Below are 17,924 nucleotides of genomic sequence, written 5' to 3' on the forward strand. Positions count from 1 at the left end.
TAGGTTTTTCCCTTAGCAGGGGAGAAAGTTAAGCCCATGTTGTTAAAAATGTATCAATTATGGACTTCTGCCAAAAGCTCTGGCCAACTGCCATCGAGTTTGAAAAACTACTACTTGTGGTCACGGACCAGACTCCATACACTGTTTCAGCTATTACCCAATTGAAACCTTTGTTTCCTATGCTGAAGCATGTGACATGCTCAGTTTGTGCCCTACACAGGGTTTTTGAATCCACAAGGAGGTAACACGACATTGCAAACCAGTTCATCTCTGCCCTGAAGATGACTCTACTGAAAGCTCCGAGTTGTGTTGTTGCCTACATGGAAACCACTGGCTTGCCCCCTCCAAATTTTATGGTCATTACTCGTTGGGTGTGCTGCTATGTTGTGTGAGAATTTTCACAAAATTAGAGTTTGTGCTTTTTTGGTTCCAACCGACACAGATGCAATGTCCGAGGCACGAAACTTCTGTTACCGGAGAAAATAGACAATTTGCAAAGAGAACTATATTACACCCATATAGCCGACTGTAGCTATTAAATGATTGGAAGAACAATGTCTGGAAAAACGGTGGGTGGGGGACGGATATTTTTACTTCCACAAGGGAGCAGTTTGCCAAAGACAAACTCGAGTCTAGTCTTCAGAAGAATCCAGACATTGAGGAATTCCGAGTGAAGGGAAGGTTTGCCTCACAGGTTTCTGTGGATGTTGAAAGAAGCTTTAGCATCTACAAAGATGTTCCTTCTACCTACATAAACTGACTGACTTTTTTAAAAACATAGAGATGCTTAATGTCTTGATGTAAAACGGCTTCATGTTTTTCCTTCTTTTGATGAGAGATAATTTGATGTACTTGTCTAAAATTCAATAAATTAGAAAAGAGGAAAGAGAAATTGTTAAATTAATTGAATAAACCAGCATCTTTTGTCCCTTTTTTACCTTATTTGAACATCTTTTCCTTTCTTTTTTCATCTGAAATTTGCACCTAAAATTTCAACCCTCCTGATACAAAATTAATATTGTTTCCTATAAACCAACTTGAGTGGATGAGCAAATTTTTAACTACCCTCAATATTTAAACATAGAATTGGAGTGATGCTGTTGAGATTCTGGATAAACATATGCAGACTCTGCTTCATTACATTAGTGGTTGCTGTGCATGTAATTATACTTAGAAATAAATTTGAGTAGTGTTAAGTATTCCTGATGACAAGAAAGTAATTTCACAAAGAGTAACGGTTTTATACACGCAACTGGCAGGTGTGACTTAAGTTTTTAATCTGTTGTCGGTGTTGGACATGTTGCTTACATTTATGTTGTCATAAGTTACATACTCGTATAAAAAAAAAGTATTATTCCTGCCACAAAATAATTGAAGAAATATTTTGCAGCAGCAGTGCATATGGAAAACGCCAAATTATTTGTGACCATCATTATATAAAGAGCCATAGCATAAAGTTTCTACTCATTGTATACTACTCCCTCAATGTATCACTGAACAGTTGTACAAATGAAATAAATAATGCTTTGAAGAAGTAAAACTTCAAAGACTGTATTAGATTCACAATCTAATTTTCGTTGGTATTAGAAATTCATATGAAAACTGAAATTTACATCTGATTCCTGTTATCAGTATAATTTTCTGCTTTGTTAGTAACTTTCTTATGTAATAAGACTTTTACTGATAAAATTTCTTGATGTTTTGCAGTCTGTATATGCAATGTGCTAATGTGTAGCGTGATTGAAGAAAATTCTTGAGAATTTTGGTAACACTGTTATTTCAAACAGTTTCAAAACTACAGAACACATTTTTTGTGTGTAGACTATATTCTGACTTACTACATAATCATAGTGCTACTTTATATTTATGTGACTTTTCTGTCGCGTGTAAACTGTGTTTACATTTCGGATACTCAGTCACATACATCCATTAATTACAAAGTAATGGACACAATTCTACATTTTAGTGCGAGCTCCGACTAGCTGTACACTGCAACTTGACCGCCCATGCCAATGCCACGGCAGCAAATGACGTGACCTTATCCCAGGTGGCACTGACTCGTCACCACACATTTTTGTACACTACTTTTACAAAGTCTTTACAACTCGACTCTAAACGCACATTTGAGCATGTGTGTTTATCGATTCTTCTGTCCGTAATCTGTGTCAGTATTTTGCAACTATGAATTAATAAACTGATGGTTCAGCAACAACACAGCTGTCAGCATCTACCTTCTTTGTTTTTCATGCACGTCACCCGTCACGAACACTTGCAGTGCCGAAACAGCAGATAACGGGTCGTACGAATGAAGCGAGTTGCAAGAAAATACTTCACCTGAGAATATTCTCAGTGCGAGTAAAAGCTGCGAAGTTCTGTCGAGGTTAAGTTTGACTGACCTTTTAGGAGTAATGGCAGAATTTATTTTTCTTGGAAGGCAAAACAAGTTATACATATTCTGAAGACATACTGAAGAAAGAAACTGTAGAAGTTTATACTGGTTTAACAATAAAACCTTATTTGTCTGGCAAACTACCTTCCTGAAAACCATGAAAGGAGAGGGTGTGGCCAGCCTTTCAAACCAAAATTATCTCGTGTTAGAAAACTTGGACAGAGTTCTGGTTTGGAGTAAATGAAAATGTCAGGTAATCTTAAGGTTTCATTTGCATAATGTGCTCATTGAACTTCAACAACAAATGTCAAAATTTGGTATCATTGTAAAAAAACGCATTTTCATACACTATCCATAATCATCTTAATAATTTGTTGTCACACATAAAAGTAAACTCAGAATGTAGCGCAACTCTTCCAGAACACACTAATGCCAGTTTCCTATTTGTACACTGAATAGTTTGCCCATTCGAGTGAGTCGAACAGAATGTAACATTACGTGTGCATTCTGTGCAGGACACAGCAGATGACAACCGTGTCGAGAAGGAGGGGGTTCCGAGAAGGAACTCCCTCGTTAGAGAATATGTTTCAAATTTTTTATTCGTACAACCCAATATCCCAGTAACGCAAAAATCGACACATACTGACCAATGTACAAAATATTGCCGGAGGCTGCAGCACCACACAGTACAGTCCTCCGACTACTTGCTACCTGAGCTGCAGAATGCTCACTGTTAGTACAAACAGTCACTTGTTTTTTGTCAGACCTCATACTGCACCCAATTGTAATTATTATCTGGTGCGATCGGTACACGTACCTGGGGGCCCTGTGGAGGTGGGGGCATCTGAGGTGCTGGCGGCATAAATCCCGGCATCGGTGGCGCTGGAGCGGCGACCGGGAATGGCGGCCGAGCTGGTACTGGAAACAGAAAACAGTTAAGTGTAGAAAAACTTACACAAAATATTTGGCAGAAATGTTAATTAAAATATTTGCCAACGTCTACTACAAGTAAATTATTTTGACAACAGAGTACACGCAGATCCAGACACAAAGTACAACTTCCTATAGAACACTCTTACCTGTGTCGGTCTGCCCACATAACTGCGGTAAAGGTTCACCGATTGTGTAACAGGTGGAATATGTCGGATCCCTGCCCACTCCGTTATGTCAAATATGGCCGAGAACTGTGTACGAGTGTGGGTCCCCCTCATCCGACTACACAATTCCCCCACTACCGCACCGCACTATCTGAGCGGGGAGACAGGAGAAACTGCAAATGTACCCCATTAGACGGTCTAACAACCCTACCACAACAAAGGTCAGCATTTAATAACGATTGTGGTATTGCTCACACTGCTAAATACTGCATTTTCGGGCAACAACAGTCATATTATGTGGCAACAACTATCTAATAATCGCTTACGCGCCCAAAAATCAGAGTTACAAGTACGTCAAAGATCATAGAGACAAACAAAAGAATACACACAAGAATAATATCATTGCAATATAAACATATTGATGTATCACAAATGAAATCAAGTCTGAATGTTATCTCAGAAATATGTAAACTACTTTACAGAAACACAGTAGAATATTACTGGTATCGAGAGGTTCAGATGAGGTGCCGTAATGGTTACGTAATTCAAGTACCATTACAACGGAAATGCATTCACATGACGAAGATTGAACAGCTCGCGTATAGATCTGTTTTGTATTACACTGTTTAGTGCAAGAGAATATACTGACACAAACAGAATTAAAAACTGAAGTTGGGTTTGCAACTGCATTACACCAACAATATCCTGCATACCAAATTGCTCCCTGTAAAATTCTTATAACATTTAACCTTGCAGACAGAAAGAGAGAGAAAAACCAGTAGTCTCTACAACACTTCTTTAGGGATGGACGTTGTTATTTGTCAGAAGTTGTCCTTTCCAGAATGCAATTTTCTCTTTAAATCCACTGATTTTCTCCGTCAAATCTCACCTTTCGTCTAACTAAGGTGTTCAGAAGTGTGCTGTCGAGTCTATTAAAAATGCCTAGTCTGCAGTCCATTCCAGATCTTCTAATTTTGACTGCCACTTTCCTTTTCCATTTGTGAATTCAACAATAGTAGGGCAAAATCAAAAAATCATTCTGGGAATGCCTCTCAACAGATGTATGTCACTGTAAATATAGAACATATCCATACTATTCATTCAATTCCATAAAAGATTGCCGACAATAATCCGTGCAACTTACAAAAATTTACTATTTGTACCACAAATGTCACCATTACTCGGTTCACGCCTCTCAATTACACACAAAGTGCTTCTCGTGCACAAAACGACGAATCCCGTACAAATCAACTGTAGATTGTTGTAATTTTTTGCTTTTTCATCACTGACTAAATCTTAAAATTCTTTGTGCAGTGTATTGTAATGCTGTTAATAGTAAATTTGTGGTGCCTTACAATTATGTAACTCCACAGTAGACACTGAGAATTCTCTTACTTCTCTTTACAGATCGCAAGACAGTTCCTTTTCGAATGTACATCGCACTGTGACAGCTGCCCGATATCTGACCTCCCATTAAACCACGAACAAATCCAAAAGACAAACAGTGTCAGTACTACGATTCTGTCGAGTGGACGAAATTTGTGCCGACCGAAAAATGCCACACAGAATGCCAGAAGAAATGGTATCACAATTGCACTGCTAAATGAAATGTCATAACTGTACTGAACAGTTTTGAAAAGGACAGAGCAAAGCTGAGACGGACCGAGTACTGTGAAGACAGGCCGAGCCCCAGGCCACGGGAGTGCCGTTCACTGCGCGCACGTCACATTTCACATGGCACGGCCAACCCTGCCTCGCACTGTCTGGCCACAGTTATCTCCAGAACCTGACACTGTGCTCCCCTACATTTTTCTATTGTGGTATTTACTACATGTAGTGATACAATGTAGAACAAAACCTCTTTTCTTCCACTAAATTAAAGAAAAGAATTCAAGGTCCTTCGCCTCTTTTGAGACCTTTGGTGTTCTCTACCTAACAATACTCAAACAATTCTTCAAGTTTTACAGTAACACGTCACTTTTGCTAATGCGACACGTTACCCCGTGTCTACTCGGTCGACAAATGACCGTCACCTCAGTAAAGCTATTCGTTATTATTACGGTATATTGATAATTTTTGCTTATGGACCGTTTGACAGCAACTGAATAAAACACAATTTTAGTGCCATACGCGTTTCGCCTTTATTTTCTGCAAGGCATCATCAGTGGCCTGGAATATGTACTTATGTTAGCTATTTTATTTACATTTTTGTCATTGTGCCTATAGGTTATAAACAGTTCTGGTGGTTGGTATTTCCTAGTAAGTAGTAACGTTTTGAACTGTACTCACAGGTTGCGTGGACAATTTCTTACATATTATGCTCCTGTTGCATTTTTGGTGTTGTTCTTCTTCTTATGAATGCCAATTTGCAGTTTTTTTCCCACATTCCACAGCACTATGAAGTGAACGCTTGTTTGAATGCAATGTTTTGGTTTCTGTTGCTGACTGTCAAATGTTTTTGCCAAAGATCGAATGTTATTGCCAAACTATCGAGTGTAATTATTGAAGTATCTGTGATATGTTCGTATAGGCATTTGTGTGTGCGTGTGTTATAATATATAAAAACAAAGATGATGTGACTTACCAAACGAAAGCGTGGGCATGTTGATAGACACACAAACAAACACACGAAGTTCAAGCTTTCGCAACCAATGGTCGCTTCATCAGGAAAGAGGGAAGGAGAGGGAAAGACGAAAAGATGTGGGTTTTAAGGGAGAGGGTAAGGAGTCGTGCGTGTGTGTGTGTGTGTGTGTGTGTGTGCGCGCACAGCGAGCGAGTGTATACCTGTCCTTTTCCCCCCCTAAGGTAAGTCTTTCCGCTCCCGGGATAGGAATGACTCCTTACCCTCTCCCTTAAAACCCACATCCTTTCGTCTCTCCCTCTCCTTCCCTCTTTCCTGACGTAGAATTTTGTGTGTATGTTTGTGTGTCTATCGACCTGCCAGCGCTTTCATTTGGTAAGTCACATCATCTATATGCTCTGCTTTTATGTGTGTGTGTGTGTGTGTGTGTGTGTGTGTGTGTGTGTGTCCAGATGGTGTGGGGAAGAGCTTTTTGTTTTATGTTATCATTTCCTTTATTAATTGTAGTAGGGAGCCTGTGCTGATATGTGTTTGTTCATTTATCACATGTTTGTTTTCTGCTATGGCTTTCTGGATGTAGAAGTTTTCTTGCGTTTGTATAAGATGTTTGTCATGGTTGCTTATTCTCATTATTTTCATTTCTTGTTCCATGTTTGTAGGATGATGGTTATGGTGTTTTAAATGCTCTGCAAATGTGGAATGGTTTGTTTCATACTTCCAACATCTGATATGTTCTTTGTATCTTGTTTCAAAATTCCTGCATGTCATGCCTATGTATACTGCATCACAACTTTGACATTCAAGTTTATATAGTCCATAAGTAAAAATTATCAATATACCGTAATATTACACGCAACTGAGGAAGACAGGACTACGAAAGTTGAAGATGTCCATTATTTATTAATTAATTTATTTGGAATTGTAAACTGTCGGTAACACGTACCATTTGTACACTTATACTGACCTCGATGGGCTTCGCACATTTTGGAAGCAAAAAGATGACGGCAGATTTGTCGAGAGTCGCTTCTTTCTGTCACAGAGACAGCACGAAACTATCGTTTGTGGATATTGTACGGGATTAATGTTCGATTGATATACGATCACAAATTGCATGTGAAGTGATACATCACGAACAATATTTGCAACAGAAGGTGCACTGTAACTGTACTGAATGGAGAGTCTTTCTGTTATTTATGTAGAGTGTGTTGACAATTCTCAGAACCCAGCAAAGGAGTAGTTGCATCTGAGAAGAGGGCTACATCAAGAATAACTACACAGTTTGTCAGAACACTGTGCCAAGATGTAACAGTTCACAGTTTACGAAGAACAGACCTCGCAATCTGAACGTACAGGTGATTTTACACACACAGAAATAATCCCAACGTTAGGAAATATGTTATCTTGGTGTGTACTGAAGTCTGTAGTTCTCCTCAACATTAAACACTGATGAATAAGTCCATGCTATCTGTTTTATTTTGAGACTACAGTTGTTATAATGTGGTAGATGCGTCTTTTTGTGAAAACTAGCATTAACTGTAAAACTTTTAATAATCTTGGGGTTGAATCTCAATTTTCCCAGTTTGCTTTAACAATACATATGTTTTTGGATAGGGTCCGCCTTCAGCAAAACAGTTTTGTTTTTTAACCCAAACATGTTTCCCTGCAGTTGCAGCATCATCAGTGGGCTTTTATTTTAAGGCTGTTTAAGGTACAGAATGTTCTTTACTGTTTGTATACATGTAACTATTAGTTTTTAAATCATAATTACAACTATTTGGGAAAAAAAAATAAAATTATGAATTCATGCTTTTTTACCGCATGCTCTGGTTTTTCTGATGTATTGTGTTTCTACAGTGAATGTTTTGTTCCACAGTTTGTCATCTGCAACCACTTACACCTTAAAGTAGATAAATTGTTTAAGCCAAAATTATGATTTGAAAATTTTTATTTCTATGCCTGAAATTAATTAATTCTCTGTCTGTCTGTGTGTGTGTGTGTGTGTGTGTGTGTGTGTGTGTGTGTGTGTGTGTGTGTGTGTGTGTGGGGGGGGGGGGAGAGGGGGGGGGGTCTCAGAGTTCTATAGATTGGTCTTGTCTAATACTTTGAGGGCAGAGAAGAGTTCCATTGCAGAGAGCTGTGTATGCATTTATCACTCGTTTTCCTTCCACTATCTGATAATTTTCTTCAATTTTTAGTTTTTTTTTTTTTTTTTTCCTTTTGGGGGGGGGGGGGGGGGGGGGGAGGCGGGCGGCTGTTGCTGCATTTTAGAATTTTCAAATCAGTATTGATGTTTGTTGGGTGATGTTTCTTGTCTATAAGGTGTTCAGCAACTGTGGAATGACAGCTGTTACTTTTTAATGCTCTTCTGCGTCCTGTGTATCTGGTATTAAAATTTCTGCTTGTCTGCCCTACATAAACTAATTTGCAGTCCTGACATGTTAGTTGGTAAATACCAGGTGTGTTGTGTTTGTCTGTGCTTGTGTTGGTTCTCTTTAGTTCCCTCTGTGTTGACTTGTCTATCCTGCAGGCTATTTTTACCCCTTGTTTTTATGAGTATGCTGCCTATTCTGTGGACTGCTTTGTTACTGTAGGTGAGAGTGAACCACTTGTTTGTCATTTAGGGTGTCATGTGTGATCATGTGTGTGTTCTGTGTGTTTGTGAGTTGATAAGGGACTTTTGTTTTTGTGTGTTGGGTGTCATTAATTTTGTGGTTCAGTTTATCTATAGTGTTTGTGTCATACCCATTCTTTACTTCTATTTGTCTGATTACCTGTAATTCATTCTTTTAGTTTTTTTCAGTGACTGGCGTTTTGTTCAGTCCGTGTAGAATATATTGTAAGCTGGCAACTTTGTGTGTAATCGGATGATTAGACTCTTTGTGAACGGCTGTGCTGGTGGTGGTCACTTTCCTGAATACAGAGAATTGGTATTGGTTGTTGTGTCTGTATATTGTGAGGTCCAAGAAGTTTAACCTTTTGCCATGTTCTGTTTCTATGGTGAACTTTATTTTTGAGCGTACTCTGTTTATATCACTGTGGAGTTGTTGGATGCGACTTGGTGTTTCATCTAGAAGGCATATGATGTCATCTACATAATGGTACCAATATAACATCCGGTATTGTTTGGGTCTTACGATAATTTCAAATATTTTATTTTCAATGTGATTGAGAAAAATGTTGGCTAGGTGTCCACTGATTGGTGACCCCATTGGAAGCCCGTCTTCTTGTGAGTAGAACTGATTATCAAATGAGAAATAGTTTTGCTCTGTGATTAGTTTTAGAATGTTAGCTGTTTCTTTTAGGAGGGGTTTGGCAATTTTGGCTTGTTGATGGTTTCTGTGGCGGGGATATTGGTGTACATGGATGTGGTGTCAAATGATGTGAGTGTGGCTGTTGTGGGTTTGTTGATGTCTTTGATTTGTTGTATCAGCTCTTCTGTGTTGTGTATGGCTCTGAGCACTATGGGACTCAACTGCTGTGGTCATCAGTCCCCTAGAACTGAGAACTACTTAAACCTAACTAACCTAAGGACATCACACACATCCATGCCCGAGGCAGGATTCGAACCTGTGACCGTAGCAGTCTCACGGTTCCGGACTGCGCGCCTAGAATCGCGAGACCACCGCGGCCGGCTTGTGTGTGTTGTGTATGCTTGTTATTTGTGTATATGTAATGTTTCTGAAAGTAAGTGTGCTTTTCTGTGGCTAAGTGGCACATGGGTGCACTTCTGAAGTTAACAACAGGGCATATCGGTGTGCCCACCTTGTGGAGCTTTAGTAGGCTGTGCAGTGTGGGTACTTGAGGGTTCTTTTGTTTCAGCCATTCTGCTTTCTGATTTGTGAATATGTGAGAGATATTTTTTTAGAAGTGTTTGTGTTTTTTTCTGGTATCTTTGGGTTGGATCACTGGTTAGCTTTGTTATTTCGTTGTCTTCCAGAAATTTTAAGGCTTTAACCTTGTATTCTTCCTCTTTTATTATTATCACAGTGCTGCCCTTGTCTGATCTCGTAATGAGGGCCTCATTATTTTTAAGTTTGTCCTTTATTTTTCTGAAGGTTTTTTCTTCTTCAGTTTTTGTTCCTGTCAATATGTTGTTTTTGTTTTCCTTTATTATGCATCTTATTTCTTCTGCGACTAATTCTATTGTCAGACCTGCTTTGAAGTTTGGGTTATTGTTTCTTTCTTGTTGCTTTATGATGTACTCACTTTCTGTGATGAGATTCTCCACTGTCTTGTGTGTGATGTGTGTGTTGACACTGTATTTTGGGCCTTTTTCTAGAAACTTTATTTCTTGGTTAGTTGTATGTCAGTAAGTTTGACCAGGCGTTTGTAGACACTGTGGTTTGCTTGCTTTCTATTTTTATGTCCAAAAACTTTGTTTTGTTTTAAAAGAGTGTTTAGTTTTTCGTTGTTTATTCCATTTTGATTTTATTTGTGTTTTTGTGTTTTGTTGGACTGTATCCATGATTTCATTTCAGAGATTTTAATGTGATTTCCTAGTTCCAGGTGAATTTTGAATAGTTTAACACAGGTACCTAATTTCTTGCTTCAGCCACTCAATTTCAACTTTTGTGTTTGGTATGACGAGCTTCAGGACAGACAACTCAACCCAGAGAAAAATAAGGACAACCAAATTATGTAGAGCAGACAAGCAGAAAGCAGACACACAGAACACAGAAGAGCATTAAAATGTAACAGTTGTCATTCCACATTTGCTGAACACCTTACACACAAGAAACATAACCAAGCAAACATCAATACTGATTTGAAAATTCTCAAATGCAGCAACAACCCTCAACAAAAACTAATAATTGAAGAAAATTATCAGATACAAAAAGCCATAGTGGAAGGAAAACAAGTGATAAATGAATACACAGCTCTCTGCAACTCTGTTCTCTGCCCTCAAAGAATTATTAGACAAGACCAACCTATAGAACTCCCACCCCCCCCCCCCCCCCCACACACACACACACAAACAAAAATGTACTTGTTGTAATAATAATAATGAAAAAGGCGATTTTAACGCACAAATAGGAAGGGAGAAAAAATACCATGGAACAGTAGGCCTCTTCCCAGGTCACAAAAGAACTTCAAAAAATGGAGAAAGGCTTATAGAGGTATGTAGGCATTTCAACTTGAAAATAATGACAACACATTTCAAAAAGCTGAGCCGAAAAACTAAAACATGGAGATCACCAAATCCACTTCTCGGAGAATTCCAAATTGACCATGTGGCTATCTCACTTCATTGTCAAGAAGAAATTCAAAACACTAAAGTGCTGAAAAGCCTTGATGTTGATTCAGACCACTATTTGACTACGATTAAATTCAGACCACTCCCATTTCGAAAAGAGAAGAAAACCTTTTACAAAATTCCAAAATATAACACAGAAACGTTAAAAAATGAAGAAATTAAACAACGGTTTCAAAGAGCATTGCACAAAGATAGCGATGGCATATCCACAATAAATAAGGAAGCGGGATGGGAGGAGATCAAAAACGAAATAGTTGAAATAGCAAAAGAAAATTGTCTCGTGAAAAGAGTAAGAAGACATCCATGGTGGGACAATGAATGTGATGAGAACCTGGAGAAGAGACAGAAATTGTGGCAGAAATGGAACTCCACAAAAGATCCTCAAGATCTTGACAATTTTAAAATCCAGAGAAGAGAAACAGCTAAGCTTTTCAGTAATAAAAAAAGAAGACAATTTCAGGATAACCTAGAACAGATTGAGGAAGACTTTAAAAGAAATAATTCTAGAGATTTCTACAAAACTTTTAGAAAACAGCTAACCAAATACCAATCCCCAAATTTATGTTTTAAAGATGAAGAGAACAAGCTAGGTTTGACAAACAAGACTAATTGTGAAATATTAGCAAAATATTTCGAGAATCTACTAAATTGTGAACCACCCAAAGATAAAATGAGTTTTGAAAACCACCGAAATACTAATACCGAGTCAAAACCTCCAGACGCTGAAGAAATAAAACACATAATACACAGTCTAAAAAACAATAAAGCCCCAGGTGAAGACTCCATAGTACCAGAAATCCTAAAAATAATGGATACCAACCTCCCACAAGTTTTGGAACATATGTTTAAGAAGATCTGGGACGAAGAAAGAATTCCTGAAGACTGGCAGTGTGCCCTGATACACCCACTACACAAAAAGGGGGATAAGATGAATGTTAATAATTATAGAGGGATCTCGCTACTACCAGTAGGATACAAAATTTTGTCAAGGAAATTACTTCAAATCGTGGAGCCAGTTCTGGATAAAAAAATAGGTGAATATCAAGCAGGTTTTAGACAAGGTAGATCCTGTGTTGAACAAATATTTAACCTGAAAACACTAATTCGTTACAGAATCTCAAGAGGCCAGAGATTTGCAATAGTATTTGTAGATTTCAAAAAAGCATACGACTCGGTAGATAGAGAAACATTACTGAAAGTATTGGAAGAATTTGGGGTCGATACGAAAACAATTCAAATTATCAAACAGACGCTAACAAACAGTAAGGCCAAAGTTAAATTTATGGGTGAAATTTCAAGGAAGTTCGAAATTAAAACAGGTGTTAGACAAGGTGATGGTTTATCCCCAATCCTCTTCAACTGCGTACTGGAAAAGATATTGAGAATATGGAAAGAAGAACTCAAAGGCACCAAGAATGACATCAGAATTGGAACAAAAAAAGAAAAAATAGAAGTGGACTGTTTAGCTTTTGCAGACGATCTGGCAATAATTACAGAAAACGAAGAAATAGCTCAGAACTACCTGGAGAAACTACAAGAAGTTTCGGCCAGAGCTGGACTGCAGATTTCATTTGAAAAAACCGTGTATATGTCTAATCATAGAAATAACAAGAAAAATCTTATTACCAAATACGGCAATATTAAGAGAGCAGAAAAATTTAAGTATTTAGGTGAAATAATTCAAGTGAATGGTTTAGACAAGAGTGCAAACCAGGCGAGAGCAAGGAAAATGGAATTTGCTTTTCAAAAAACCAAAGACATATATAACAAAAAAAACATTTCGATTCAAGCTAAATTAAGACATTATAAAACTGTCATTAGACCAGAATGCCTGTATGCATCGGAGTGCCTAACTCTTAACAAAAAGGGGGAAATAGAAAACATGGAAAAGAAAGAAAGGAAAATTTTGAGAAAAATATTAGGACCGAGAAAGATTGGAGAAGAGTACAAGCTAAAGAGTAATAAGGAAATATACAAAACTATTGAGAAAGTGAGTGAGGCAATGCGTAAACGCAGACTAACGTTTTATGGTCACCTGTCGAGGATGGATGGAAACAGACTAACAAGAAAAGTGTTTGAACATAGTAACAGGAACGAAAAAACCAACAATAAATGGATACAGATGGTGAAAAAGGATTTGGCCTATTTTAATGTCACCCGTGAGTCAATCAGGGACAGGGAAAAGTTTAGACAAATAGTGAACGAAATTAAGTGTTTTCCAGAAGAAACGAAACTAAAGAATAATAACAGGAAATGGTCGGAAGAGCGGAGGAGGAACCACTCGAAAATGATGAGGAAATATTGGGAAGAGAGAAAAAAAGATCAAAAAGCCGGGCAAGTGAATTGTTGAACGTGGTCCAAAGATGGCCGAAATCGAAAGAAGAAAAATCCTCAAACCTTCTCTCTCTCTCTCTCTCTCTCTCTCTCTCTCTCTCTCTCTCTCTCTCTCACACACACACACACACACACACACACACACACACACACACACACACACACACACAGAGAGAGAGAGAGAGAGAGAGAGAGAGAGAGAGAGAGAGAGAGAATTAATTAATTTCAGGCATAGAAATAACAATTTTCAAATCATAAATTTGGCTTAAGCAATTAATCTACTGTAAGGTTAAAGCGGTTGCAGATGACAAACTGTGGAACAAAACAGTCACTGTAGAACACAATACATCAGAAAAACCACACCATGTGGTAAAAAGGTATGAATTCATAATTTTGTGTGTTTTTTTTCAAATATCTGTAATTACGATTTAAAAACTAATAGTTACATGTATACAAGCAGTAAAGAACATTCTTTACCTTTAACAGCCATAAAATAACAGCCCACTGAAGATGCTGCAACTGCAGTGAAACATGTTTGGGTTAAAAAACAAAATTGTGTTTTACTAAAGGCGGTCCCTCACCAAAAACACATGCATTGTAAAACTTTTATCCATTACGGATAGGGAACACTGCAACTGTGACGAATAAAGATTATCAGAAATTAGTGCAACAAGTCACCGGTTGCCGCAATTTCTGGAAACATTTCAGCACTGACTACATCGATTTGGTACAGATTTTTAGATCTGAGTGAAGGACTTCACGTATTCAGCCTCTCGCTTAGCTGATCTATATTGTATGCAATTAACATTTGTGCTACTGAAGACCTCTAATTATGCCCTTAACAACCTTCACATTACGGTTTCATTTGACTATCACAATATTACTTTCATTCAGAAAGTATAGCAGATGTTTTATCTTCTCAATTACAGATAGGGTTTCACACATGAATTTACAATGATGATGAAGGTGATATACTTCGAGTGCCAAACACACTGTGCTAAAATGTTACAAGTTCAGCATAGTTATAATTCTCAAACTACGCTAGGCAAACTGTACTACAAGACTTTGTTTTTAAAGTAAGATATTACTCTCTTCAGCTTTTGCTGCTGATACATTTAACAAATTACTTTCTTCAAAACCTAAATTCACTTCATTCAAATATTCAATTTACGAAAGAGGTAGAGTCAGGTGGCGCACTAGCCTTCCCAGGCATTTCGATTCTGAACGCGTGCATCACAAGTCTTCTCACAACGAGTTATATTTGTAGGCTAAAAGTTGTCACCTTCCTGCACGACAGGAGTTGTACTGTGCATCCACAGATCACACGCCATGTACAATACTGACAGCTCATCAGGTGAACTACAGTACTTTAGGACAGTTTTCCAAAAGAACGGCCATTCCGAAAGCCAAATTCGTCGTACATTCTGAAGACGACTACTCCAGTCGAAGGACACAATAAAGATACTGAAGCAGCAAATTACGGCAGCTTTCTTGCTGTACTTTGGTGGTATCACTCGGACGGTCAGAGGAGTCCGCCACATACATCACAGCAGACGTGTCTTTCGTCCCCCAGCAAAACGGTAATTTGTTAGGGCCTGTCAAAGACATTCTCTGCCTCACGAAATGAGGTGTAAACAAGGTTCCTTAAGAGTGTGGAATGAGATATACCGCCCAGACGGACACAGTGTGAGGTCCGCATCTGGGCTAGCAAGATAGAACTGCGATAGCAGAGCACTGTTTCAGTAAAGGATATTGTAGGTCATGAGAGAAGACAGTTTCATCTTTCTTTTGCGATACGGAAGGAAATATTCACATACTATAATATATACCTTCATGATAATTTCTCAACGACTCATTACAACTGTTAACTATCACCTCCTCAAAATAACACATTATTCCCACAGCTGACTCATTTCAAAAGAAACTACGATGATGACATCGAGCGGTTTTACAAATGAATCCCCAAGATGTACTGCCTAACGAAGAACTGCATACGTTCTGCACCTTTCCTGAACGCTTTTGGTCAAAAGTACATCTCAGACAATTATAACTTTTTTTATTGTCACATAACTGCTTGGCATCTGACAGAAGCTGTGGAATGACAGCACAGTTGCTCATCGTTCAAATATTCAATAATAATAATAATAACATAGGAATACCATATTTACTCGAATCTAAGCAGCACTCGAATCTAAGCCACACCTAAAAAATGAAACTCGAAATCAAGGGAAAAAAATTTTCCAGAATCTAAGCCACACCTGAAATTTGAGACTCAAAATTCGAGGGGAGAGAGAAGTTTTAGGCCGCACCTCCAAATCGAAACAAAATTGGTCCATTGTAATATGAGACACAATTTATGTCGAATGAATGACGATACAGCTACAGTAGTTTGGTTCAAGTCGTCAGCTTAGCAGTTAAGCTTTACCAGGTAGCCATTGCTATGCGTCAGGCACTCCATTCGTATTTATACAGATACCCTTCCTTTTTCATGTGCTTCGTCTGGTTTGAATCGGTTGCTTATTTTTCTTTGATCTGATAGGTGCCGTTCTCTTTGTTATAGGTGTTTATGTCACTCTAAGCTGAAAATTCATTATTGTACTGTGTCATGCATTGTTTGTCGCATTCTGATAATGAGTGTTTACGACCTATCGCCGCTCGCGGCATGGCTTGCTTTTTATGCGTGCTACCACAGCTTACAATAAAAAAAGAGAGGAATTCTCTCATTAGCGAAACAATGGCAAGAGACTGCTATTTGTTGTTACTTACACTGCTGCTTTCTTTGATAATAATCAACAAGAACCAAATAATAGACTGCGTACAATAGATGTTCTGAACGAGAGTTTAGCTAAAATTTTTCTCAGTTTGAAAATCTTTGCAGATGCCTCTTTTGTACATTACATTCTGTACAGAAATTAAGAGACATCTTAGATTTAAAAATCTAGTCGATTGCCGTGCTTCATTTCTGATTGTATCGCTTTAGGCATAAGAATAATACGAACATAAACATGACACGATATGTATATTTTTCAGCATTTGCTGTTGTCTCACACTAGTTTCGTAGGTTAAGAGGCAGACAGGATTTAAATGAGATAGCAGCAAACACGAAACAATGCATTGCAAAATGTTTATATTTGTATTATTCTTATAGTGAAGAGAATACTGCATGTGATTCACAATTCATAAAAGTTCCTATTAGCAACCATCTCTTCTCACAGGTAGGAAAAAATTCAGAACGTAGAGTTGGTCATATTGACAAACATCCCAAACAGTCTTGCCAGTCAGATTTTCGTAGTACACTGAAATGCTGCTACATTCGAAGATGAACAATCCGGAATTTGTATTTACTTCGACGGATAATGTACGAAAATGCAGTGGTCGAAACTCGGGTCGGAGAAAAAAGCCTGTCTTCCACCTTTTTATTTACTGACTCAAGAGGTTTTGGTGTCAGTATTTATCTTTGTGCCTGCAAAGCATGCCTGTGTAGCGCTACATATATTCGACAGCAGAAGTTAGCTGTTGCGGCACCTACCAACATTTTTCAGAAATTCCGCTTCCTTTGCACTCGATTCTAAGCCGCAGGCGGTATTTTGGATTACAAAAACCGGAAAAAAAAGTGTGGCTCAGATTCGAGTAAATACGGTAGTCTAAATTGCCACAGGCCACTACTCACCCATGATCGGCGGCCGGCTCATGGGCACCATCATCATGCCCGGCTGCGGCGCCAGCAGTCCGGGCGGCGGGGGGACCGGTGCCATCGGCGGGACGGGCGGCACAGCCGGCCTCGGAGGTGGAGGCGGAGGCTGCACGGGGGGAACCGGAGGCGGCGGCTTCGGCGGCGGAGGTGCGGACGTCGTGACCGGAGGTTGTTTGCCCATCGGCACACCGGGGATGGGGGGATTCTGCGGACCGGAGCGCATCCCCGGAGGCGGACCCGGGGGAGCAGGCGGCTGTTGCTGCTGCTGCTGTTGCTGTTGTTGCTGCTGCACCTGCTGCTGCGTACTGCCGCCGCGGCCGGCCGCCACGGGCTTCGGTCCTATCTTCTCCTTCTCCTCGTCCGGCAGCAGGCCCTTCACTTTGTGAATCTGGTGGATCTGCTCCTCCAGCGTGATATTAGCTCGAGCGGCTCTCGTCGCGGCCTCCACACTGGACGTGTGACCGTCCCAGGTGACCTGTCGGAGAAACGGTCGACGTCCGATTAGCCGGTACGTTTACGCCGCTAGAAATTCGGCGACAGATCGCGGTCTGTGCGGCGTGCCCGACTCTCGGACC

The 17,924-nt window shown here is 39.2% G+C and overlaps 1 protein-coding gene across 2 annotated transcripts in view; it reads right to left on the reverse strand.

The window, feature by feature from the left end:
- The window catches only part of LOC124719103 (splicing factor 3A subunit 1), an 86,764-nt gene that overhangs the window by 11,473 nt on the left and 57,367 nt on the right, over positions 1-17,924 (reverse strand). For both annotated transcript variants that reach the window (XM_047244796.1, XM_047244795.1), the window contains exons 11-12: positions 17,326-17,824; positions 3,207-3,307 (exon numbers count right to left, since the gene is read on the reverse strand). In XM_047244796.1, the coding sequence (XP_047100752.1) occupies positions 3,207-3,307; positions 17,326-17,824 (600 nt within the window). The remainder of the gene's footprint in view (positions 1-3,206; positions 3,308-17,325; positions 17,825-17,924) is intronic.

Source organism: Schistocerca piceifrons, chromosome 10 (assembly GCF_021461385.2).
Source record: "Schistocerca piceifrons isolate TAMUIC-IGC-003096 chromosome 10, iqSchPice1.1, whole genome shotgun sequence".
In the NCBI taxonomy this organism is placed as follows: domain Eukaryota; kingdom Metazoa; phylum Arthropoda; class Insecta; order Orthoptera; family Acrididae; genus Schistocerca; species Schistocerca piceifrons.